Here is a 27174-nt window from a genome sequence, read left to right on the forward strand (position 1 = left end):
TTTGCGTCTGTTCATTGGTGCATAAAATGTGAATGTGCCTGTGTGTGGTTTAGATTTGACAGTATTAAGCAGCACATTTATTCTTATTGTCAGAGGACTTCAACAAGTGTAAACAGTCTGTTTTACACATACACACATACTGAATGTTTTTTCTGTTTTGCCACAAAGCACCTTGTTGATCAGATATTACTGGGATAAATTCTGTTTATTAATTTCTTGTTTGTTTTCAAACCTGAAACTGCCACTGTTTTAATACTGAATCATACAATATAACGGAAAGGGAGGCAAATCTGTACTTACAGTGCCGCAACTGAAAGCAGCGAAGCATGACTTTTGGTAAATGATTAATGCAAACAAAAACAAAATACTGTCAACTTGCAGATATCTTTCGAGTGTCCCTCAAAAGGTTACTGCGTTTTTACAGGACACCAATGGGGAACTCTTATGCGGGCCAGCTGCGGACCACACGCTTTGAGGAAGTCCTCCATAACTCCATTGAAGCATCACTGAGGTCGAACACCGTTGTGCCTCGACCTGTCTTCTCACAGCTATACCTCGAGACAGAGCAGCCACTGGCACATGATGGTGGGTTCCATGGATGCAAAGGAGAAGGTGTGATAATGAGTTCAGCAGAAGAGTTTATTTCCTCCTGACATCTTTATTCATTTAATGCGTCTGTATCTGCTTGTCGCTCTTGTTTCCCATTAAAACTGTGTGTTTTTTTGTGTATGTGCCCAACAGGCCGTACAGAGAATGATGATGAGGATGATGAAGATGGCTCTGAGTCTAACAGCCCTCCAATACCCTATCAGATGAAGCCCCCACCTGAGGGATGCTGCACCACAGATGGTTTGTACACATACACACATACAGTATGTGCTTCAAAAATCTAAAAATCATACACCCCCTGAGACACATTTATTGAGAGTTCGTTCTGCATTACAATCACAACTGGCACCAGGAGATGTGCATTTTCACACAGGCACACTGGCCATCATGCTAATGATGAAAGGGAGATACTATGAGTGTGGCTGGTTTCACATTCTGCTGGATATTTAGTCACACAATTTGCAAGGGTCAGGTTTATGGTTTTGTGAGTGTGGTTGGTTGTGTGTTGTAGTTGGGAGGAGACGATGTAATGCAGCCATGGGTTCATGTCATCCTCTCTCTCTCTCTCTCTCTCTCTCTCTCCACCCTTTCCTGTCACTCTACAGCTGTCACTATCAATTAAAGGCAATTCGAAGCCCCCAAAAATGTATTGAAAAAGAAGAAAAGAAAAGCTACCAGATCGTTTTGTGAAAATCCTATCCTCGTCTTTTCCTCCCCACAGGCTTCTGTCAAGCGGGAAGGGACCTGCGTCTGTCCTCGCTGGCATCGGATCCCTTAGATGTGCCTCCTGGGTTCATGTTAGTTGGGGTGAAGTCCCCCTCCCTCCCTGAGAACTTGCTGGTGTGTGCCGTGGACCGCCGCTTCCTGCCAGACGAACGGGGTCACAATGCACTGCTGGGTAAGGCAGGAGACTCACAGAGACGCAGTGAAATATTCCTTTAGGACTGAAAAAAAGGAATAGTTCAACAATTTGGAAAAAATCTTTATTGCTTTCTTTCCAAGATTGAGATGAGGAACATTTATTTTTTATTATATGTTTTGTGGTAATTACAGAGGAGATTGGACAGCTCCACATTTAAAAAATACTATTACTCCTATTACTGCCTATTACGCTAAAGTTGACATTATCGAGATGGTTACATGTGTGACTGTAGGAATACATAAAACACAGCGTGAGGTAATTATACATTTTCTGTATGTTTGCTCTCTCCAGGCTTCTCTGGGAACTGTATAGGCTGTGGAGAGAAAGGCTTTCGCTATTTCACAGAATTCTCCAACCACATTAACCTGAAGCTCAGCACCCAGCCCAAGAAACAGAAGCACTTGAAGTACCATCTGTACCGAAACAACCAGGGTGTGGTGGTGAAAGGAGCTCCCATCTGTTGGAGGGGACATGGTAAGAGATACATGTGTTGTATTTGGCAACTGAAGTGGTTCTCAGATTTAAAATTTCATACACTCATTTTTCATGAATGGTAATAACATTCTGATATGATAAAGACAAATAAATGCATCCTAGTGTTTAAAGGTTGTCTTACATTTAACAAAGGTAACCACTGTGAGTGTGGGTGTGTTATCGCTCTCTGACATTGCACTAGGCGAGACTGCAAATAGAAAACATTGCCACCTTCAGATGACTGTAGGGATGAGTTAATTAACTGAATGGAAAGACCTTCATACATGCATGCATGCTGGGAAGAGTCAAGTCTTAATCATACTCTGCGTTTTTGGCCTTATTGCCATTATGCAGAATATAACAGCATTGTTCTGAACAATAATGTAGATGTAGATAACAGAAGTAGTACAGATCAGTCAAAATCAGACTTGTTTTGATCAGGAAGTTGTGAACGTAAAGCAGTGGTCAAAATCTAATCCAGTGTGAAACATTTAGGAGGCGGTATTATAAAAGTATTATATGCAGTATATACTATGTTTTTATTAATTTACAATCACCTGAATACAAAAACAAAGTTATTAAACTATGTTTGTTATGTAGAATGAAAAAAGAACTTCAATTTGGGACAATTGTGGTTACGTCTGAGACATTTGAAAGTAGAGTTTGAGACAGCTGCGGTACACCGAGGACAAAAGTAAATATCAAGCCCTGATGTACGGGTATGACCAGATGGACAAGTAGTAAAGTCTTAAGGACAGGTGAAAGGTGAGACCACATAGGCCACAGCCTGGAGCTAACCCATCGAACTGAAATGCTGTGAATGGACACCACCTGGTGAAAAGGCCTTAGAGACCCTAACTGTATAGATTTTGTGTTCTCTCTGTGTTTCTAACTGTGTCCTGTTGTGTTTGCTTGGTGGTGGTCTGAAGGTTAGAAGGTGGTAGAAGTGAAGAAGCAGCACTTGCCCCTCTCCCATTACCCTTGAGCAAAGCCCTTAACAGGAACCGCTCCAGTGGAGCTGCTCAGTGGCCAGCAGTGGGCAGCTTCGATATATGAATGTGTAAATGTGCAAATGTGATCAGACTTTCCTGCAAAAGAGAGGCTTTCTTTCAGCGAACCTTCACTGAATAAAGGCTTAAATTTCTTTCACTGCAGTTGTTTGAGAGAAAAATAAAAAAAGCTTAAGAGTGTAGTGTAAAAGAAGTCAAAACTCTGGTATATTAATGTCTACAATAAATAGAAATTATGCTACCTGTCAGGTAATCTACTTTGATTGTCGTTTTTAAGACTAATAAGAATAATTCCTGGCAAAAAAAAAAAAACATAAACTTTTCCTGGACCCTAGCTTTCATAATGTGGTTCTTGCAGATTGAAATAGAGACATCCATCATTCCCCTACCAGTCATTCACTTACTCACTCATCTGCTGGCTATCTGACATCGCTGAGCTGTGTAGAATTACAAGTCTAGTTTGTTTCAAGTAGCAGGTTACTGAGTTATCTGGATACCTTTACTGAACAGGTCTTTTTACATCAGGCCATAGTTCTAAATCTGAGTGGGTTACAGGCTTTACTCAGTTTACTCATTTAAACATACCTCTGCTCTCACATATGACTGCAGACACACATCAATACTATGTTATTGCAATAAGCTAGCAACTGTGCAGTTTCTGCTGTCACCTTAGATATCAAATTATGTGTCTATGTGTGTTTCAGATGGCAGGATGAGACAGATGGCGTCCAGCCTCTCAGAAGGACATGTGACATCAGATGAACAGCCACCAAACATGGCACTGACTCACCCATCACACACACCTGGCAGCTTCACAGGTAACACACACCAAAAGCTATACAAGTTACACACCACAAACACGCAGAAATCTGGACACACATGAATATAAAATCTGAGAATGCCATGTTAATACCAGGGTTCTCATTGAATATTGTTCTGTTGTCTTGGCTATTTGTTTGCATTCTTGAGTCCAAAAGATGAATGAAAAGATGTAGGTTTACTGTTTCTAACTAGTGACTCTGGTTTGACTGCCATACATTATGGCAGTGCAAACAGTTGTTGACAGACACCATATCTCACTTAAAACAGCTGTAACAGAGAATGAAGGCAAAAGGTAATAATCACAGAAATATATTTCATGAATATTATTAATACTTTTTTCTTTATATTTCTCTGTAAACAGCAGGATCCCAAGTGGACCCAATTGGTCTGCCACAAATAGCTGACGTTCCCCAGTCGCTGACAAACGGCAACCATGCTGTCCCCTCCATTGCCCAGCCACCTTTGAATCAGTCAGGGCCTGGGAGACCCTCAGCTACAGGTACAGATTGTGCCTGTGAACTCATCATTAGAGAGGTTTATTGACCATTTATTTATGTATCAAACTGTTATCCACTTTTATTAATAATTAGAATTTTACTTAATGTTTGTGTGGAGTTTTAGTTTAAATATTTGAAAAACATAGTTGAAACCGCTTTGCTAGCCCTCATGTGTCTTACTAAAACTACACCCAACATACAAAACCCCCAAAACCTAAGCTAAACTAAAGTAAGGTATTGTTGTTCATTTAATGTTTAGCATAATAGTCTGACTTTGGGATTTCTCACCAGTATCTGGTTTCTTGTAAACGTGGTTGTGCCTGTTATCATTAAACCTCTCCCATGGGTATCTTCACACCTCTGAAAGGGAGAGCTCCTACCACCACCAGCAGTTGCAGTGTGTGTGTGTGTGTGTTATAACACCCCTGCTATGCAGAAGCCAGCCAGCTGCATTGTGTGCTGGGGGTTGTCCTTTGTCTCTATGTCTTTCTCCCTCCCTCTCCCTCTTGTCTGTCACCTCTATTAACCAGGGTTGTAAAATTCCCTCTCTGTCTCATCTTTTTTCCTGCTTTCTCACTGAATGAAAAGCTTCCTTCCTGTCAGTGTTGTTTTTTTTTTCATTGCCCTTTTAACTAGTGGACCTTTTATGTGTCTCCCTATTACTGCATTTCAACAGAGAGGAAGAGGAAGAGACAAGTTAATGTATGGCTAAAATACAGCTGGTTTCCCTTACTGTATCAACTGAAGTCCAACCTAAAACATAATTTAGGGTGTGTTCTGTTGATTTGTGTTATTAGAATTAGAAAATAAAAATTAAAAATGAAATTGCAGTGACAAATATTGAAGCAGGAGCAGATCTTAAGTTCCCTTAGCTGAGCAAAATTGCGAAAGAGAAAAAAAGAATATATATATATGTGTACACATTAAGGTGTAAACTACAAACTTTTAAGCTAATAAGCTATGTGGTCTTTTTTTCTATCCTGCAGGGCCACATACAAATGCTGGACCTCCAAAAAAGAGGCACAAAGGCTGGTCGCCTGAGTCATCAGCCAACAGTCTACCAGAGAGCAGTGTGAAGACACCACCATCTTCATCAGCCTTATCAACATTATCAGTTTCCTCTGTCATCACAAATGGATCCAGATCAGGTAAAAAGAGAACAGACATATATAGACAGTGGAGAAGCATATGAGAAGATTATGTTTGGAGCTATTTATTTATTGTTATATCTGTAAATAAAACAGTTGTATGTCTTGAAGTTTTTTCTGTATGTGTAAATGTGTAAATGTATTTCTGTGCTTTCTCCAGAGACTGCAGCCCCACTGAGTTCATCGCAGGGGTCCTTAACCCCACTCTCCCCTCCAGGGCTGTCTGTAACAATCCCTGATCAGCTGCTACACACCTGCAGACTGCAACCTGTCATCTTTAAAGGTCAGATGACCAATTACATTAGTGATTTATGATGATATGATGCACTTTCTTTTTCTTCAGCGGCCACCATATGCAGTTTTAGACTTGATTGTCAAAGTAGATCATTAGTTCCTCTGACAGACATGACTAACTCAGCCAAGTCATTATTGACTAGCTGGTGTTTGGTGTTTATTTTCCACCCAGCTGTCAGTACTGGACTTTCTCAAGCAGGTGAATAGGTGAGGTTTGCAGTATCCACCCAACAGATGGCCATTTTAGCTCTCCTCTCCTCACAGGTTAGAGGTCAGCCAACACCAGAGGCTGTTTCTCAGCCTTTTTGCCCTCCCCTCATCCCCTCCTCTCCACCCCTTTCACCCATTTGTATCACCTGTCAACTCATCCTCCTTCCCTCTCCATCTTCTCTGCCCTCAGCCACTTCCTGTATCTGGTGTAACTTTTATTGTCTTTCTGTTTTTACTTCTCATTCATCACCTCATCTGCCCTTCCCCTCACCATCCACCCATCTTGTCATTTCCCATCTTTTCCTCCACTTTTAGCTGCTCTTTGTGACTCTTATCACGTATACTATTACTAACTACTATTGTTCCTCTCTCCCTTGGGAGTAGATTTTCTGCCAGTCTTGACTGAGATCTGTTTGGGTTTGTTGCAGAATTAGAATTCTGTACGGCAACTGAAACAAACCAATAACAAAAACAAACAATATACCCGTGAACAGAAAAGTCAAATCTAACACGTAACATAAAATATATTCATCCTTTTCTTATTATAAAAACAGTTTGATTGCACAAGCTACATTTGAGCATTGTAAGTGTTTGACCATTTTAACATTCAACCATCGGTCAAAGCTCTGTTTCAATCCATTTGTTACATTACAATAATTTGGCAGATACCTTTGTCCAAAACTTGCCCATCCATATACATAGGAGCAATTTGGAGTTTAGCATCTCACCCAAGGACACTTCAACATGTGGAAAGGAGGAGGAAGGGATTGGCTGAGTGAACAACCACCTCACTGTGTTCATCTATTCTATTTTCTACCTCTATTAACACAGGTCATGGACCACTTCCTCAGCTGACTGGCAATGTCAGTGAAGTGCTTGTCAGTTCTCTGCTCCAGAGCTGTTACCTGAGCTCCCAGACACTCCCCAGAGTCTACCAGCACTATGGACCATCACCCATTCAGCCATTGTCAACTGAGATGCAGATTCTACTCACAGTCTACTACCTTGTTCAGCTAGGTAAAACCCGTAAAACCTTCTTCCAGAATAAAGTTCAGTAGGACTGCAGAGAGGAGGCAAGTGATTGAGCTTTCATGGTACAATTGCTAAGCCTCATAATGGCCACTAGAGGACAGACTGGACAACAGTTAATAAATCAAGTTCAAACCTAACTATTTTATAAAACTATTGTTGTATTTTTGTATATTACCACACTCACTTTTTTCTTTGTCTGTCATCTATAATAACCCAAGGCCCTGACCAGGTGCCCCTGATAGAAGACTTGGAGCAGATATTCATGAGATCATGGAGGGAGTCCCACCTCAGTGAGATCAGACAGTACCAGCAGCCTCAAACACCAGCCACCCAAGGGAGGCACTATGGCTTAGAGGTGAGACAGGGCATCTTAAAAGTGTCGTACAAAATGTTTGGTTTGAGGAAAAATAACTAAAGTTTAAGAAGAAGAACTAAAGAAAATTATGAATTCAAATAAGTGAAATTTATGCTTCAGGCATTAGGATACATTAATATTTATGTATGGCTGTAGAAAATTCCCAATGTCTGCCCTTTTAACATAACAGAAAGTGTTACTCTTGTCTCCCTTCACGTCAAGCTTAAAGTGCTCTCCTCTTCATGCAGAATAGTACAGAAACAAATACTGACTAAATAAATGGTCATCATTTTCTACTCTCCAGACCGCATCCATCCTGCCTGGGCTCCCTCAGCACTTCTCCTTACCTCCCCAGAGCCAACAACCCCTGACCCCCAGCCAACTCCCTTGGCTCGCCCAGCTGGCTGCGTCTTCCTGTGGAGAGGGTGTGGTGGTGATGGGGGAGCAAATCGGATCTTTGGCTCAAGGCATCCAGCAAACCTTTGGCAGGCTAATGGAAGGACGGTTTGAAAACACCAACTACGTGGTCATTATTGTCACTGCACCGGGACAGGAAACACAATCCTGTGTGGTAGTCACAGGTGGGAGTTGTGTCTCAATATGTGTGTGGTGTGTCATCATGGCCTAAGAATTAAACAAAAAAAATAAAGCAGGAGTATAATTCAGGTTATGTGTGTGTGTGTGTGTGTGTGTGTGTTTGTGTGTATTGCAGGTAAACACCAGTGTCGTGCCTTGGCAGAGAGTATGTACTCTCCCAGTGAGGGTCTTAAAGAAATCAACCACCAGCTATCCACCAATGTTGCCCAGGAACTCATTCACTACTGCAATTCACTCGGACAAGGTGTTTTTGACTGCCTTTTTTTTTTACATGTACATTTGTGCGTGCAGAACAGGCATATTAATGTGTGCCTGTCTTGTCCTCAGATGGTGATTTGGATTCCCTGCTGGATAGTGCCACTGTGGACAGCAATGAGCCATCTCCCTTAACCAGTAGTCAGGAATCAGCTGAAGAGAGGAGTCTTAAAACCACACACAGTCCAAAGGATTCACACACACAGTGTTCAAAAGAATCACCCAGCCCTAAAGATAGAGCACCAAGTCCCAAAGACACATGTTCAGGTGAGAAACAGACAGGATGAAGTGTGCATTGTATATGGAATGAATTTACTTGTCTCACCACAGTGTGAAAATACCTTTTGAAAAACATCTGCATGTATTTTCACATTCCTTTATCCTTTTGCCAGCAAATGTGTATTTTTAAAAATCTTATTATGTATGATGATATGAATTGGTGTTTGTATGTGTGCAGAATACTCTGTACAGTGGCGTGAGGTTCGGCCCATCCAGCTGGCAGTGGCCAGAAAGTTGCTGTCCCATGTTTGTGCCATAGCAGACTCCAGCACACAGAACCTAGACCTTGGCTCCTTCGACAGGGTCAGCTTCCTCATCCTGGTCCCGCCCTCGGAGGTCACATTTCAGCAAACCGTTCTCCACCTCTGCAGCTCTGGTTAGTTACATGGCTCTTTTCTGTCAGCACAAAGACAAGAAGATTTTTCATTTTATTCTGTGCGTGTGCCTATAACACGTTGATGTGTTTTTATGTTGACCTGTAATACCCTTCTCTTCTCTGTGTACCTCAGGTGTCCTTGAGGAGCTTGGGGGTTTAGATCAGGAGGGTGTGTCTCAACGGGAGGCTGAGCGTTACGTGGTCAAAATGGATCAGAGCGCTCAGGCACGAATTGACAGCCTCATCCAGGAAGCTCACAGCAACTCCTACACACTCTACATCCTGGTCCATGACCACGCCCACTGGGACATTAACAGGTGTGTATGAGAGAGAAAATGAGAGCAGAAGCAGAATGATTACTGTGTTGGCTCATTATTTTTCCATTAGACACCCTTGAGCAACAAGAGCATCAACAAAGCAATCAAGTGTGTTTTCTCTTTTTTCTGAGTCTCTGTCACTTTCTCTCATGCAGTGGCTCCTGCAGTGGCCCAGACAGTAGTTTGGGTCTGGTGGACCAGCTGTTAAATTCGCGTCAGGTCAGAGATGCTCCAAACATCCTAATTCTCCACGTCACCTCCTTCCCCTTCGCTCTGCAGACACAGTATACCCGCATCAGCCCCTACAACGAGATCCACTGGCCCTCTGCATTCAGTAATGTAAGACAGAAGTCTGTTGGTTATACACACTCTGTATTAACACACACAAGTGGCACATATCTCAAGGTTGACACACATTATTGATTGGGAGTTTATTCTTGAACTTGTGCTTAACTGTAACGTGTGTAGGATGTGGACCTATATCACGAGAGGACGAGGTACTTTGGTGTCTCAGAGCTTTTAGAGTCAACCCGTTCAGGAAGCAGCCTGCCTCTGATGCGTTACGATTCCTCCTTTGAAAGCATGGCATCTGCCCTGGAAGAAAGGTAACACATGTTTAACCTAAACAAACACCCTTCTTTACAAACCAATGTGAACTACTTGCAGGCTGACACAATAAATGGAGCAAGAAGAACCTTACCTTCTCTCTTTCACAGGTTCCCTAAGCTGCACAGTGCTGTGATCCGGACTACAGTTTTGATCCAACACTACTGCGTAGCTCTGATGGCTGCATCCGGCAGAATTGGAGGCTCCCACAATCTCAACAAACACACCTCTGTGGAGACCATGGAGATTGTACAATCACTGCTTACTGCTGCCCAGCAGTGTCCCGCCCACCACGGTCACATGGTCCTGCTTCGGATCCCCTCTTTGGCTCTGGCTGCATGGGCCCACCGACGGCTGTCCAGAGTTAGGAGGCAGCTGGGTCTGGAGGAGAGTTTTGAAATCATACTGGGGAATCCAAACCAAGCTCTGAACATTGGGCAGAGCTTCACTGACCAGATCAAGGTGGGGATAAATCATTTTATGGATTGATCAGCTCCCAAGTAGAGAAATAAGACGACACTGAATGACTGACTTGTGTGTTTACTGTTACTTGTATTTGTGTCCTGCAGACATGGCTGAAGATCCAGGATGCTGCCTGGGTTCCTCAGACATACCTGGAACTCGAGGCCCTTCCCTGCATCCTGATCCTGTCAGGAGCTGAGCCACTGGGAGAATCACTGCCGAGGTACACACACTGAGTTCTGATCCTAACTCCCTGACTTGTAAACTAAAATCTCTTGACAGTTTGTTCTCAACCGTGTGAGCGAAAATAGGTTTGATGTGTAAGAATAATAAGATTATCAATATCTACTACTTAATAAGCAGGAAAGCCACAGAAGCTTTAACAAAAGTAATCTGGAGTTTAAACAGTGAATTTATTCTTCCCACAGGTCACTGAAGTACTGTGATCTTAGAGTGATAAACTGCTCCTACCTTCAGCGCACTACTCTCGAACAGGAGCTAGGACTGGCTGCTTATCTAGTGAGGGCAGAGTCACGACCCCCACACAACCCTGGACCGGGAAGTGACCTGCTGGAGAGTGACGCAGAGAAACTTAGCAGTACTGACAATGAGGATGAGGAGGGACAGGAGAACGGTGAGATTGCACAAGAGTTGATTTTTTAAAAATAAATAAATAATAAATAACAAATAAAATGTGTGAAATGTTCACTGATTTGGTGGTTAATTTATTATTTTCTTATTACTCTCTGTTTCCTTCTTCCATTTCCAGGGGACTCCCCTCTGTCATCCAGCCAGCAGCTCCAGTCATGCCCAGACAGTGGAGCTTTGGATCCCTTCCCTACCCAAAGCACCACCTCTCCAAATGTCCAGAAAGGGACTGCGGACACCATACAGTCTCCCTCACAATCCCAGACTCAAGTTCAACCCCAGCCCCCGTCTCAGTCTTTTCAGTATCCTCAACCTCAGCCACTTCCCTCTGCCCAGTCTGGTCGCCAACACTCCAAATCAACTTCCTCTGGGTCGTTGTCCCCACAAGCCTCCTCTCCTCACCTGAGCTGCTCCTGGGCGCGAGGAGTGAGTCGCCCGCCTTCTGTGCTCCTACCCCATGCCTTGTACGATATTATCACAGCCAGTGACAGCAGCGGACTTCCACGGTGTACTTCATTCCTGCCGCACATGTCTGTCGCATGGGCAAGCAGCTTCAGGTAAAGCCAATATACTTTTTACATTGTTTTTTTTCACACATCTATATATAGTATGACAAATATATGGATGTAATACAACTCTGATATTATTTACAACTGTAACCGACTGCAAATATGATGAAAAGATTTTAACACATACAGTAAAATTGAAAACTTGAAAACCTGCTGTCCAAATTCATCAAAAATAGTCAATATGCTTAAATTTAGGCCGACCACCAAATGGTCAATTTGTCTTTTTTGTCAATCACTCCATTTTTCAATTATAACCAGAATGGACATGTAGTTTTGTTCTATAATGTAGTTTTCCTGGAAAGATCTGACGCTAAAAGTCTCAGTAGGAGAAATATAACTCTAAACTATGTGCTTTGTGTGCAGGCCGTTGCTGAGTAAGATGATGACATGTACAGAACAGTCACTGTACTATCGCCAGTGGACGGTCCCCCGCTCCTATCACATGGACAGCAGCAATTGCACCGAAGGACGAAGTGACAACTTTCACCCTCGTAGGCTGCTGCTCAGTGGACCCCCACAGGTACTTTCTGTCTCAATTTCTTACTCTTCTTCAAACTCGATGCTGTATATTTACAATGACTTCCAATTTTTTGTTCCATGGTCAGGTGGGTAAGACAGAAGCCTACCTGCACTTCCTGGGTATTCTGTCTCGGATGCTTATCAGGCTGATGGAGGTAGATATCTATGATGAAGAAGACATCAACTACAGTGAGTATATGTGCAGCAGCAGCTGCCATTTTTCTCCTGCACTATGATAATCACAGAGTCTAGGCTTTTTAAACACCTTAGTGCATTTTCAATTTTTTCCAAAACCCTTTTCTGTTTTCAATGTTTTGCTGCTCAAATCATATGATGGTATCTAGGATTTTGTCAGAAATAGATTCTAATCTTCAATATTCACCGTGCCGTTAACTCTTGTGTAATTCATATGAATGTGTTGTGTATTTAGGTGCCCATGTGGAGGGGGTGCAGTACCACCCACCCAGTGCTTCCTGGCCAAACCCAGACATTATGAAGACGATGCCATTTGAATACACCATCCATGACCCCAAATATGATGACATCAGCTCTGTCTATAGCCCTGGATATAAACCCAGTGCTGACGGTAGGCACAGTTAGAAAAACACACAAATTAATATATTAACACAAAACCACAAGTATATCTTTTCTAAATGTTTGTTTTGCTTATAAAAAACAAATCCAGACCTTTCCTCAAAAGTCACCTTTATATTGTGCAAGTGTCCTTATCTGTCTTTACCCCTGTTGTCTTTCCAAGGAAACCCTGTGCGCCAGGAGGACGTGTACCTACGTAGGCGAACATCCCGGATCAAGTTGTCTAAATATGCGGCCTACAACACCTACCACCACTGTGAACAGTGTCATCAGTACTTGGGCTTCAACCCCAGATACCAGGTCAGCAGAGCACTACAAACACAATCTGATGAATGACACTGCGATTGAAATGTAAATGTCATAGCTGATGTTGTATGTCCTCTCTAATCTTATATTCAGATGTATGAGTCAACGCTGCATGCTTTTACATTCACCCATCTGTTGCTTGGGGAAGAGATCCAGCTCTATTTCATCATCCCAAAGTCGAAAGAGCACTACTTCAGCTTCAGCCAATCAGGAGGCCAGCTAGAGAGCATGCGGCTTCCTCTCACCTCTGATTGGGTAAGTCCTTCCTTAATGAACTACAAATGCTCATGTAAAGAGTGAAACATAATAAAGTAGCAGATTATGCTGGTTATTCCAGAAAAGAACTAGCTGTTCACCAGAGTCTCTGTTTGAGTTAATCTTGCCTAGGCACAAACACATATACTAGAACATATAGCTGTTGAACTGAAGTGGTGATTTGCAGTTGACCCACAGTGCAACATCCTTGAGCTCCACTGGGTGGTGCTACAGGCTAGACTATGGTTTAAATTGTAAATGGATAACTGTAGCTGAGTGGTTCCTATTTATTTTCATTTAAAAATATGTGCACAGCAGATTTCTGTTTAGGAAGATAATTTGTACATTTATCAAAGCACTAAAAAAAAATCCTATGATCAGCACACGAGCCACAAGACATCTGATCATATCATCACCATTCCTCTGGTGTTCACTTTCTGCATCCGGTATCTTTGTAGACCCTCGGAGGTCCCCAGATCTTATTTTTGAAACTGCTGCTGTAGCCTACAGGTCATGGCCCAGATTCTCTCATTAAAAATTTGATGAATTGTCATCATAGTTGCAGCTAATACTTAAATACTTGTCAAATGCTCAAATGTGTGTTACCATTGATGACTTCATTACTTTTCCCTTTCTTTTTGCCTTTTTGACATCATGTTGAAATGTCTAAATGTATGAAGGTACTACATTAAATACTTTCAAGTATTTCATTTTCTTCCACTTTTTGTTTTCTTCCACTTCGCCAGAGCCCAGACTGCATCAAGAGTCCAATCTTTACCCCAACCACCGGCCGTCATGAGCATGGTCTGTTTAACCTGTACCACGCTATGGATGGAGCCTCACATCTACATATCCTGGTGGTCAAAGAGTACGAGATGGCTGTGTATAAGAAGTACTGGCCCAACCACATCATGCTGGTACTGCCCACTGTCTTCAATGGAGCTGGAATAGGTATGTAGGCATTCCTTCCTTCTTTCCTAGCAGTCATACAGACAGATGCAGTACTAAAATGTCAATATCAACTGTCTTTCACAATCCACCACCTTAATAACTGATCCACATTGTCTTGCAGGTGCTGCTCACTTCCTGATTAAAGAGCTTTCGTATCACAACTTGGAGCTGGAACGCAGTCGGCGTTTGGAGGGTGGGGGCCCAGCAGGTGACGTCTGGCCCTTCATCATCCTGGCTGATGACTCCTGTGTTATGTGGAACACAGTGGACCTGGACGCACGCAAGTACATAAAGACATATTATTTATACAAATAAGTATAGGACAAATTAGGAGAACTTAGAGTATGTTTTTTCATTTTATGAGTTGGGTTTAACCTAACTACTGCTTTTTGCTGTCGTTAGTGGTCCGGTGGAGCATGCTGTGTCACTGAAGCAGGTCTTACAGCATATGGAGGCCTGTCCAGACCTGGCCCACTACGGACTGTGCGGGATCAGGAAGTGGAGCAGCCGTGCACTCACAGGTCAGGGGGGTCACAATGTCAGAAACCTTGAAAAGTCAAGAAACATTTTGACTGCATGTCAGTCTTTGTAAATACTATATTTTCGTTTCATGGCACAGAATATCAATAACATTGTATAATATGTCAAACTACATCCTCAAAAATGACCATAGAGTCTGAGTGAAAATATTATAAGCTTCACTGAGGTAGAACCTATTGCAAGGCTGTTGTATTGGACTGCACTGGATAATAACAATGTGCGTTGAAACATTCTGGAAAGATTCTACTTGTTGTAGATGTCTAAGATCTCAACTGCAGATACAGATTGGTATGTCTTCGTCACATCAGTGTTTACGTCTTAACCTCAAAGACTACAGATATTTTCCAAACTATATCTCATATCTTTGAACAAACCCCCATTAGCCTGTAACAAAATGTAACACTTAGGCTGACATTATATATGTAATGAAGAATTAAGTGTAATTAAAATAAATGTTGTTTCATCCAGGTAATAAACAGAAGGAGCCCTTCTCCAAAGGTCACCTTCATGACTTCCTCCTCCTCAATGTGGACCGGAGTCAGAATGTCCAGTACGACCAGAACCGCTTCACCTGTCACGATGTGGACTTCACCCTGAGGCTACACAGTGCCGGACTGCTCGTCTGCCGGTTTAACAGCTTCAGCGTCATGAAGAAGCAGATTGCCATAGGAGGATACAGGACATTTATTATCAAGACCAAGGTAGATGTTGAAGACACAATCTTATATCACTTAATGAGCAGAATAAAGAAACGGATTTAAAGAATATTTAATTAAATTATTATTACTTTACTTGTATAGTCATTGTATAGTCATTTACACAATATATAACACCACCTTTGCAGCTAGGAACAACAACGGGTTCAATCATTATCCTCACAAACAAATTATTGTTCAAATAAATTTAATTTTTGCATGCCAAATAAAACTTTTTTCAGCTCCAGGCTTCCAAAACAGTTCATCACCTGTATGATTTATATGGTTTCATCTTTCTAGCAATGAACATAGCTATGAATAATGAATGCATGTGACAGTAAATGAAAGATATTTTAGTTACAAAGGTATATGGTAACAACAGTTATTAAAAAATAGTTTGAAATGTTTCCAGATGACAGATGTTCCCACCTCAGTGGGGCCCTCGCAGTACGTCTGTGCCCCAGACAGCAAGCACCTTTTCTTGGCTACACCGGCTCAGCTTCTCCTGGAAAAGTACCTCCAACACACCAGCCAGAAGCTGTTTCCACTCAGCACCAAGAACTACACACACCCTGTACTGTCTGTGGACTGTTATCTCAACCTGGGACCTGAGGTATACAGCACACACACACACACACACACACACACACACACACACAACAAGCATGTAGATGGTTGGAAATCTCGATATGGACTTTGTTACAGACAGAAAGAGATGGATACACAGAATAAAAGCCTCTTTGTCGTAACTTATTAACCTCTAGATAAATAAGTGCAGGTCCATATACAAATAAATTCTAACATACAGTTTTTAAAAGTCACACTCTACTTGCATCCTGCAGGTGACGGTGTGTTTTGTGAGTTCCAGGCCTCACTCTTTCAACATCAGCACCACCGGGCTGCTGTTCAGTGGCCTTCTCCTCTGTTTCGCCGACTCCTTTGTGACTCCTGGGTTCCTCAAGAAGTTCTCTTTTCTCAAAGGTACAAAGGCAGACCACATGCAGACAATGAAAAAATATATCGGCCTGTGTGTTATAGGTAGCACATATGCAATGATATATTTTTGAGTAAAAGTACTATACAGAGCAAGCTATACATCATATCTGAATGCCTAAATGTGAAACATGTAGCATTTTTGTAACAAAAATAAAATATTACCACATGGGAAGAAGAAGCATTCATAGTTAAAGTCTCTATCCTTCTCCCTCCTGTCTGCCTCCCTGTAGGTGCGACTCTGTGTGTCATCAGTGCAGATCGTAGCTCCTTGAGGCAGACGGTGGGCAGGCTGGAGCTCGAGGAGGAGTGGAGGTTCAGGCTCAGCGACGAATTCCAGACTGCCAACGCCAAGGAGGACCGACCGCTCTTCTTTCTGACTGGAAAACACATATAGTTGAAACACAGGTATACAGTGGGCTACAAAGTTACAGTCAGATTTAAATTCACTTTAAGTGCCAAAGAGAGGAAATGTACCACAGTGTTTTTTATGACATGACTGGACATGAATGGACAGTGCAAACTATGCAAAATACAGTAGACTGCATGATAGATGCATATTACCCAAACCCAGTGGAATGGGTATGGAATATGAAACATTGATTATTACATCACTGCACACACACACAAATAGGATTTGGAGGGGAGCCCCCGTTCTAGGCTGCCAACATCAAGACGGACACATTCATCTGGTAAAGGTCATGATCTTTGAAAATATTTAATGTGTTTTGGCCAAGGAAACAAGAGGAAAATAATTTTGAAAAATATATTTTCTGTGTGGCCTTTATAAAGTCTTGGTTATCCCGTGAGTTAGCAAAATATTGTTCAGGAAACACCAGTTTGTTAACATTGTTTACATTTTTCTGATCCACTAGAACTTACTTTTTTCTAAAACATAACCATTTTAGAGGAGCGCAGTGATAAAAACACCTCTTGATAAATACAGCATCAAAGATGAAATTTAATGGATTATTTTCTCACTAGACTAAAATTGCAGGTGCTGCTTTTGTATTTCTTCATTAAAATTTTTATTGCAATATCACAGTCTTCTGAACACTTGCTTGCAGGTGCACACAATATGAGAAGCTTTTTAAAAAGGGTAAACACAATAACTTGTGTGCAATGGTAGCCATTGTTTGGCAACAAACATTTCTATTGGAACATTTTAAAGGTAGAGGTTTGTTTTGCATGTCAGTTTTTCCATATGAAATATTTTGAATATATTTTGTCAGATTTGCTGTATGTAAAAAAAAGTACTTATTAACTGTGTGTACAAGTACTCTGTTTGTATGTAGAACATTTGTTATGCTTTATGCTCCATAGACTGCATGAGGATTTTATTTGTAACTGCTAAAGAAACACAAATCCACCAAGTGTTGTCAGCATTTTATAATGTACACTTTGGTATGCCTTTAATTGTATAAATGTACAGATATTTTACACTTCTTTTGTGTGTGTGTTTGTGTTGCCTTCTGTTTGCACACTTTCTGTTACTGTCTATCACTGAAGCACAGCAGAAACAAAGTTAATCTATGCTCTACGTAATATTATATGACTGATGACCAATCTTACTAGAATAGCGCGTATTTATCCAACTTGAATTGCCAAGTATAGTTTGCGTAACCTTTTGTGACGTGCATAAAACACATTTTCATATTCTCTACATTGCCAGAACTGCTTGAATCTACACTGTAAAAGGCAGCCTGGCTGAAACAGACCCAGATACCCGAAAAGAATATTGTGCTCGTCTGGCAGAGCTGTGTCCTGTAGTGCCAGTGTTCAGGTGATATTTGAGACCGCAAACAGAGCCTCTAAAGTTCAGTATTACAAACAGAGAGTCAAGTGGCAAACTTTACTCTTTAATGACTGGCTGCCCTCAGATGCTCCCTCCGTCCTCACGTGGAAGTTCACTGGTGTCTGGGTGCTTCCGAAAAAGTTTTCTCAGCCAATTGAGTGCTTTACACACAATAAAAACAGAAACACATAGAACATAAATAGTTTTTTTAATGTTCTGAAGGAAAACACCACCAGAAAAACTTCATTGATGTGTAATTTATAAAGCTTGTAGGCATATGTCATCAGTTGGCACAAGTCCACAATGTGTCTATGTTTGCTGGACTGTGAGTGTGTGTGTGGAGATTGTGGCGTCAACAACTCTGGACCCTCTCAGATTTCCTCCAAGTAGTCCTTTCCCAGAACACACTTGTTGATAAATTTAGTCTAAAACGCTCACTGCATGTCGCACAAGCAGCAACCACCAACTCAAACAGTCCCACAGATATAAGAGTCAAAGGACTCTTCCAGAACCACCCAGAGGAGCTTTGCACGATCTTGAAGAAATTTAATCAAAATAAGTCAAATAGGATCTTCAAACAGAGTTCAAACGGCACTCTTGCATCTGTTGAGAAGTATTGTTGGACTTAGTGAAACAAGTACACTAAATATTTTAGAGAGAACTGACCCAAGAAAGAATCAACAACCAATACGCAGATTTTTCAGAATCTCAGAAGCCAGAGCAGCTCCTCTCTCCAGCGTGACTTCTGCAACTCTTTCAGAAGATATCTGCCTGGACGTCTTACACGGATTGCTTCAGATATCCTGGCTGATTCTCTCCACAACACAGACTACAGAGTCTGTAAAAGGAGCTCAGAATTGTGAATTGTGCGGACATGGACGCGGAGCCATGACCCACATGGAAGAGCAAGAGCGAGTCTTCAGTAGCTACAGTGAGGATGACGGCCCCAATGACAGCTGGTCTTTGGTAACAAAACTAAATTCATAGTGTATGTTCTGTATAAATGAGATAAGCAGAGAAATATAGGTAAAGAGAAAAACAGTTATTAAAACTGCCATTGTTCTGAGCTGTGTCTTGTACTTCAGATTATTATTATATCTGAAGTATTATATCAAGGGTTTATTGTTTTAATTAATATTTAAGAAAAACTTTAAACAAAGACTGCATCAATTAAGGAAAGCAATCATTTTAAAGCAATTACACTCCCATCTTTCATATCTATTCTGTCTACCAATCCATATTTTTTATAGGCATTACTATTCTATTATTGCGTCATAAAAGGTCTCTAAGCACTTGTCCTTAACAGTGTCCTTAAAAACACTGTGGTCAAAAAACATTATCATTGTGTGTGTGTGTGTGTGTGTGTGTGTGTGTGTGTGTTTGTATTTGTGAGAAACACAAGTGTGAACATGTGTGTCTTTGTTTGTGTCCCTTTGTTGTACAGCCAGTTCTCAGTGTGTGTGCTGGTTCTGCTCTTTCGAATGTGTTTGTGGGTGGTATAACCATGTGCTAGATCAACAGCTCATATCTTCTCACATGACCTTAAGCCCACATAGGTACTTATAAAGGCATATTACACCACAGCTAGGGAAGCTATTACATAACAGTTCCATTATGCAGGGGTCTCTCTGGACTCAGAGAGCACCTTCACATTTCCTCTTCCTCCTTTACATTATGTGCCTGAAGCTGATTTTTAACTGAAGTTAATTAATGCCAGAATTTAAAGATGTTTGGGTGGGAAAGACTACTTGCTTTATATTCCCCATGTCCATTTTACTACCTTTTTAGAATAAATACAAACTTAAATGAACCTTGTGAAACCTTAAACTATATGTAAAACGGTCTTCAGGTCCTTCAATTAATATCTGAAATTGTTATATGTTTGATGAGACGTCAAATTTTAAATATAAGTCAATGTGAGTCTGTAGGAAGACACTTTTGCATGTTATGCTCTAATTATGCTGATTGTTGAATTCAATTGTTAAAGAAATTTCTATCTTGTTGTATATTGCTAAAGATAACACAGTGTCTATGTACGCAAGACAAAATGAAAACCCATTTATTAAGCTAATAAACCTTGGAATGTGACAACTACTGCACATTATATAAGAGGATGTATTTCATCTATTCTCCAGTGGCTACGCTAACAGCATGTGCTTTTCTCTCTAAAGGTGAAAAGTAGGTAAGGTGTTCTTCTATTAATTAACCGTAAGGCAGATATTTGCTCCATCATATGTCAGACATGTCAAAACAGTACTGGGGGCTGTGACTTTGTGGTCCTTATACAGATTTCTCTAAAGCCTTGGAGCATGTCTGGTAGGACTCCACATTGGGGGCGGGTTGTATAGTTCAGTTGTAATGTGTGACTCAAACTGCCTTCTGATTGGCTTGTGCAGCCCATCCCCCCAATAACACCCCCGTCTCCGTGGAGATGAAATGAATGCATTCTTGACCTCACAGAGTTCCTGGGAGAGATCAGGCTACCCCCTGTCCGAGCAAACCACTGTCTTCCTTCCTCTCTCTCCCTCTCACGTGTCCGACATGAGGTGACAGGGCAGTAAAGAGCATATCAGCCAAAACACACACAGACATATCCTAAACAGACACATACATATCTACATGCACACATAAACACTTAGTTCATGCATACAAAGAGCAAATATTAACCTGCCCACACAAACAAGCAAAGCACATGGCCTCACATGTACTGGAATTAATGAAATTCCTGAAATCACCCAGAAGTCAAGGCTCGTATGTGTCGGTGTTTACAGTCTCATTTCCTACACTTTTACCATTGTGACGCTCTAAAAATTAAATGAGATTTAGCCCAGGAAGGAAGTAGAAGTTAATGTAGAACTAAGATATAATGTGTTAATTGGATAGATGTAAAATAATTTCCCCCTGGGATTATTAAAGTATTTCTGATTCTGATTCTGATTCTGGTTCTGATGTGCTGGTAGGTGGATTTTGTTATTGAAATATTATATTAAAAATAAATAAAGTGAAAATAATGAAGCATTATTATTTTGCTAATCCACTTATAAATCCACTTACTTTGAATATAGATATTACATTACAAGTGTGTGTGTGTGTGTGTTTACTGTAAAACATAATTTGTGTGAATGAACCTTTTTCTCCTCTGTCACAGCTACAACCTCCTCTCTCTGTCACTCCTCCATATCCACACAAACTTTAACATTCTGCACATTCTCTAACCTACTCTCCTCTATTTTCTCTGTCTCCCGCCTCTCCCCTCACTCTCCCCACCTAGTTGGCCACTCTTTGCTCTCTGATGAATAACTAGTTCTTAGAAAACCCAACACATGTGTCCTTGTTCCTTCTCTGGCTGCCTGGTGCTGATAGTTTGTGTGTGTCCGTCAGTGACTGTGACAAAGGAAATAATCACATGTTCAACAGTGACACATTGCAAATATGTGTGTATATATTGATTGACAGTTGAAATTGATCCAGAGAGTCATGAACTGTATTGCATGTTGTGACTGGAGTTTAATGCACACACACACACACACACACACACACATTCTCTCAAAACCCACATTCCTCAAGAGATGTTCCATCTACTTCTCCTTTCAGTGCACACATGTTGAGAAAGTTACTGTGTGTCTGTGTTGTGTTACTACCTCTCTCTCTAAAAAAGGTCTAGAGTAACACACAGAGGTGGGAATAGTTGGATGTGAGTGTAACTCAGGGGGACTTCTTCTTAGAATCATTGAGCAACATCAACAGAAGCCATGGGGACTCGGCCAGGGGAGACTTTTGTGTTTGTTTTTCTAAAGTGGAAACTTTGTGTCCAGACTCAAATCTGAGGTCAGAGAATAGCACCTTATATAACCTTACTATAATCTGATTACAGAGTCAGGAACGTATATTAACAGTTAAGAAAAACACTAAAAATGGTATCGTTTGATAAAATGTTCTGTGAAGTGGAACAAAATCACTTGTGTTTGTTTGTGCAGCAGCAATGTTTAGAACTGTAACTTTATTGTTATCCTGAAGGAAATCTGGTTTGCAGCCCTGCATGTTGTGTGTCAACATTTGCATGTTCATTTGAGCAGATCTAAGCCTGTCTGGAAGTGTTTGTCTGTTGCCAGCATAAAACTGATGCTCTGATTAATCTGATTGATCCGTGTCACCCCCATACTCTGCTGCACTCTGTTTAGCCAGCTTGTCTGTCTGTGTCTGTATCTTTCTCACACAGACACATTGTCATGATATTGTATTGTTTACTGTCACTGTGCTTGTATCTCTGTTAGTCTGCAGCCTTCTATATAAATGTGTACAGTGCTCTACACGTTGCAAACTGGTACCTTAATACGCAGTGCATGTTTTTTTAAAGTACAATAGGATTGTTTGTATGTGCGGACGTTACACGTGGCATCCTAAATACGTACATTGCAAGTTTTATCACTTGCCATCATCAGAATGTGTTGAATGACATGTCTGTTGCTTTAACCTTTGATATTTTCCTCTTAAAGGAGTTGTTGCCATAGGTTAAGATTGAGTCATTTCAAGCTAAAGCTGAAGCCAGCAGCTAGTTAGCTTAGTTCACGGGTCTCAAACTCAAATTGGCTTGGGGTAACTGCTGGTATTGTAATTTCATAGGAGGGCCACTCAAATACCACAAGAAATCATCACACTTTCTGACAAATAAAGACAGGTCTCAATTAGAGGCCTAGTTTTACAGAAACTATGAGCATCAAAGTATAATTCATTCAGATTTATTTATTGTCATGTGACGTCCGTCTTCAGCTGCTGTGAAACAATGTTCACATTCATGGCAGTGGCACAGATAAAAAAGTCCAACCTGAAATTAAAGCTGTAGATTGTCAAATTTGCTGAATGAAACTCAGAAGAAGCAGCACAGTAAGATGGTGTTTCCATCTTTGTTTGGCAAGAGTTTTGTGCTAAAGGAATTAAACGTCTGTCCCAAATAGATGCCTGTCCAAAATAAAGGCAGGGAGAGTTCAGTGATTTAAGCAGAAAACGCCTGGGCTGTTATTAGAAGTTTTACAGTAAGCTATGTTTAGTTAAAAACGTTGAAAGCGCTACATTCTTAATTTACTAAAGTGAAGTCCACCATTTGGGAATCAAAGCAAAATAAGAATAATGAACACGCCAACAATATCTTGCTCTGGCCTCGCTGGTCAGGGCTGGTGGGTAGATGTACATTTTGAAAACTGAGACACAGTCAGTACATTGCACAACTACAGATGCCTTCGAGTTCTGAATGCCACTGCTATTCTTGTCTCCTCTGCTCAACATACTGTATTTCTTCAGAATAAGAACAAGATCGTGTTTACTGTTGCTCCTCTCTCAGTTACACACAGGGAGAAATGTATGCACAAGCATATGCTGTGTTCTGCATGGGCAAGATTTTTCTTATGAGCACTGCTACTATGTGCTGGATGTGTGGATTTTCACATGTTCTTTACTATTCTGCTCACAGTTAAAAATTGGAAGTGATGAATTTCAAAGCATTTTATTTTCCCCCATGCAGCCTCAGAAACTCTCTCTACTGACAACTAACCAGAAAAAATAAGCAGAAAGATTAAAATTAGGATATTTTTTGTCAGGTGCCACGTTCTAATAAGCCACCCTTTATAAAGGGTTTACAGGTTGTAACTAACGGCTTAATTAACTGTTAAAAAATCTACAAATGCTTAATAGATCAGTTATATATATATATATATATAAATATATATATTAATAATAACTAGGTTGTGAAAAATCTGTCTAGCTGTCGAGTAGGCTTATTTATATGCAAGTCATAAATAAAGAGTCAATAGTTTCTTAAGTTGTTTATCATTATGAATGATGATACTGTAAATCATAAATAAGGGATTCATATTAGTCCAAGTCTGCAGTTGTAAACATGAATAAATTGTTAATAAATAGCCTAAATTTGAGTCCAGATGCCCTGCAGCCCTTTCCAGAAGGTCATAGGTCAAACAGTCCATGGGAGGGTTCTTCCTGGTTCATTAAAGCTTAAACAACAAATCAAGTGTCACTCTGGATGAAAATAACATGGCAACCCAAAAGGTAGTATTTATTAATTATATATTTATATTATTATATATTATTAACCATCAATAAAGCCATTACATATATATATATATATATATTAAATCCATTATAATTTGAGCCTAATTCAACAGCGGCCTATCAGCTTAACATCAGTTAAAGTAACAGAAAACAATACAGAAACAGGATCAAATCACGCTTAGGTAATAACCATAAATAAAACTGACTTTAGGAGGGAAAGTTTCAGTCAACATTGCGTGACGTCAGCGGCGGCTCAGCCAATCGGGTCGCTGTTTGTCTGCCGTCCGGAGGAGGGGGGGAGGAATATTTTAACTGCGGTTTAAATAGCGAGACAGCCTCGAGCCCAAGATCTAAGATCAGACCGCAGGAAATGGTTTGGGACAATGTTTGATTTGGGGACGTGAAACTGTACAGACTGAGCGCTCGGTGGAAGATTTGGATGGCGGAAAGATCCCGGAGCGAAGAACGACATCAATAAATAATGTGAGTAGGATTGCTGCTCTGACTGTGCGCTACAGGAACCTTCTGTTAGGGGGATATTAATATCCTAACTGCCTATTTATTCAGTATTTACTCAGTGGCTTATGAGGCTGAACGTCTGCACTCACGCTTGTTTGTTGTTGTGCGTTTTGTAATGTGCGGCTGTTTGAATGAAGGCAGAGCTGCGGTGCACACTGCGGAGCCTCACCCCGTGTGCAGATGTTTACATGTCGCCTCGCAGGCCACACATGATACTATCATCAAATGATCGAGCTCGTGTTGATGTTTCATTCTGTCTCGTTTGTTATTCGACACCAATGTTTCCATGCAACAAAAATGTTCCTTCCATTTCTTCCGTTTATTTATAGATGTCTTATTTATAGAGTAAGGTCATATCATTGAATTGTATTGCAAACATCGTATACCATATTGAAATACAGTGATCTCAGTGTGTCCTTGCTGAGTCAGTAATCCTGGAGTGTCAGACTGCTGCTCCAGTCACTTTAAATTGATTTAATTGGATAATCCTTCACATCATCATCTGTCTGCAAATCCCTCAGCCTCTCTGTCACCTCTGTCTGCCTCTCTCTTTTTTTCTATTAAAATTGGGTATTTTCACTGTCATGTCACTGTCTTGTGGCTGGCAGGAGTGAAAGTGAAGTTTTATATTAGCTTTAACTTTTAACAAAGAGCCCTCTGTGGGGTTTGAGGTTACAGACTATGAACCAGAATCAGAAATAAAATCACTTATTCAGACAAAGGTTCCTTTAATGTTTTGTTTAGTAAAACAATACAGCAGTTGCATTGAATGACACTGAATGACCCTCTGAACTGTCTCGTGATTGGCTGTTACATAATGGGGAAGCATTGTGATTGGCTGTTAAACTGAGATTTACTGGAAGAGTGAACTTGGTGTGTCTGTGCCTGTGTGTGTGTTTGAGCATCTATATGTGTGTGTGTGTATGAATGGTCCGAACTGTTTGCACGTGGTTTATGTTGACAGTGATATCAGGTCTGTGGCATGTCCATGAATGAGCATGTGCATGTGCATGTGAGTGTTTTGTGAGACCCAGAAAATAAAGGCACAAGGGAGACAAATGGGTCAAATGATTGTGTAATCACTGTCCCACTCCCAGGTTATTGAGCAATAAGTCACACCAGCAGATTACATAAAGGGTCAATTCACCCTTAATGACAAACAAAACATATTTTCACTCATGTAGCAACTACCCATGCAGCTAGTTTTGCTTTTATTTGTCCAGATTTTAAGGTGTGTTGCTACTCCTAAATAATGGAAGTGAATTATCTTTAATTTAATGTGAATTAAGCAGCTGGGGTACCACAAGTCTCAGTCTGTACACGGTGTATCCATTGGTTTAATAACAGAGTTGTAGTATTAATAGCTGTATTGGGCAGGTTATAACAAGACTGTGGTGATCGTCTCACAAGGGCCTGATATACAACAGAATAATGCTTGCTCATTGGAGCAGAAGAGCCACAGTCTGTGATTCACAGTAATTGATGGGTATTAACAAATCATCCATGTCATTAGAATGTTCTTACATTGTCTGCCAAAATATTGAGCCATCTGTTCCATAGGCACGCTGTTACAATGTGTGTGTGGGTATGTGTGTGTGTGTGTGTGTGTGTGTGTGGAGACAGAGAGAGCAGTGTGTTATAAAAATAGGATGTGCAGTGATGCTGTGAGATGCTGAAAGCACTGTTATGTAACCGTAAATGTCCCCTGCCCTCTCTCACCCTCCATCCTCTGACTCCTCTGCCTCCCTCTCTGGCAACACAAAGACAGACAGAGGACGGAGGTGACTGAATGAATCACGGACACACAAAACCTCCAGCCAGCTTCCTGAATTTAAGCTCAAAATTCCCTCAAACGTTGAGCAGAAATGTCAGATTTTTTATTTTATTATTTCCTATTGAGGTTTGATACGCAGTTTTAATCCACAACAGATTGTTTGCCCACAATCCGATTCCTACAATTAATGAGCTGTAACCAGAGGATCCCGTTCAGATCGACCCGAAGCGTCTGTAGATAAAAACGGCTCATAACGGAAACAGCCGAGAATGTTATATATACATTTGTTATATTTCATAGATCCTCCTGAATGTTAAACACTGGACCGTTTGTGGGGACACCTCGGTCTGCAGCTCATTCAGAAGGTCAACATCTGGATCTGCACCTCCGATCTGTTGGTCTCAACCTGCATCACTGTGACAGGACGGGGAAGGGGGGTGTACGGGAGCTTGTATGTGGACGTCAGTAAGAACTGTAGTAAGAACTGTATTTCCTCCCGTCTCCATCCACTAATCTCTACACTTCCAACACAGAGCGCTGCCGCTGTGTCAGATTACGGCTGAATGGCGGGTAAATCCCTGCAGCTCACACATATTTCAGCACGCAGAGGAAAGAAAGGTTTCAACCGGAGAGATTCTGCTCATTTTACATAAAGCTGAGCCTGCGAGGAAAAGAGAGAGAGAGAGAG

The 27174-nt window shown here is 41.1% G+C and overlaps 2 protein-coding genes across 4 annotated transcripts in view; both read left to right on the forward strand.

The window, feature by feature from the left end:
* Positions 1 to 431: 431 nt before the first annotated feature.
* greb1 (growth regulating estrogen receptor binding 1) lies at positions 432 to 17699 on the forward strand. Its single transcript, XM_035682166.1, has 33 exons — positions 432 to 612; positions 742 to 849; positions 1331 to 1507; positions 1823 to 2005; positions 3720 to 3833; positions 4199 to 4336; positions 5321 to 5482; positions 5643 to 5765; positions 6818 to 7003; positions 7237 to 7373; positions 7678 to 7954; positions 8086 to 8214; positions 8298 to 8492; positions 8683 to 8880; positions 9014 to 9197; positions 9353 to 9536; positions 9666 to 9802; positions 9914 to 10265; positions 10373 to 10488; positions 10694 to 10899; positions 11035 to 11470; positions 11846 to 12002; positions 12088 to 12190; positions 12432 to 12587; positions 12759 to 12895; positions 12995 to 13156; positions 13903 to 14107; positions 14229 to 14391; positions 14510 to 14628; positions 15116 to 15348; positions 15755 to 15955; positions 16185 to 16323; positions 16569 to 17699. The coding sequence occupies exons 1-33, from the start codon at positions 432 to 434 to the stop codon at positions 16730 to 16732; spliced, it is 5862 nt and encodes a 1953-aa protein (XP_035538059.1). The 3' UTR covers positions 16733 to 17699.
* Positions 17700 to 18591: 892 nt separating this feature from the next.
* The window catches only part of lpin1 (lipin 1), a 30104-nt gene continuing 21521 nt past the window's right edge, over positions 18592 to 27174 (forward strand). For 2 of the 3 annotated variants that reach the window (XM_035652453.1, XM_035652455.1), the window contains exon 1: positions 18592 to 19096. In XM_035652453.1, coding sequence (XP_035508346.1) covers positions 19019 to 19096 — 78 coding nt within the window. In that variant the 5' untranslated portion in view covers positions 18592 to 19018. Of the gene's footprint in view, positions 19097 to 24517; positions 24677 to 27174 lie in introns of those variants that run through there. The other variant, XM_035652456.1, reaches the window with a different exon arrangement.

The sequence above is a fragment of the Morone saxatilis genome, unplaced genomic scaffold, assembly GCF_004916995.1.
Source record: "Morone saxatilis isolate NCDOM2014 unplaced genomic scaffold, NCSU_SB_2.0 Contig11, whole genome shotgun sequence".
NCBI classification, from domain to species: Eukaryota; Metazoa; Chordata; class Actinopteri; family Moronidae; genus Morone; species Morone saxatilis.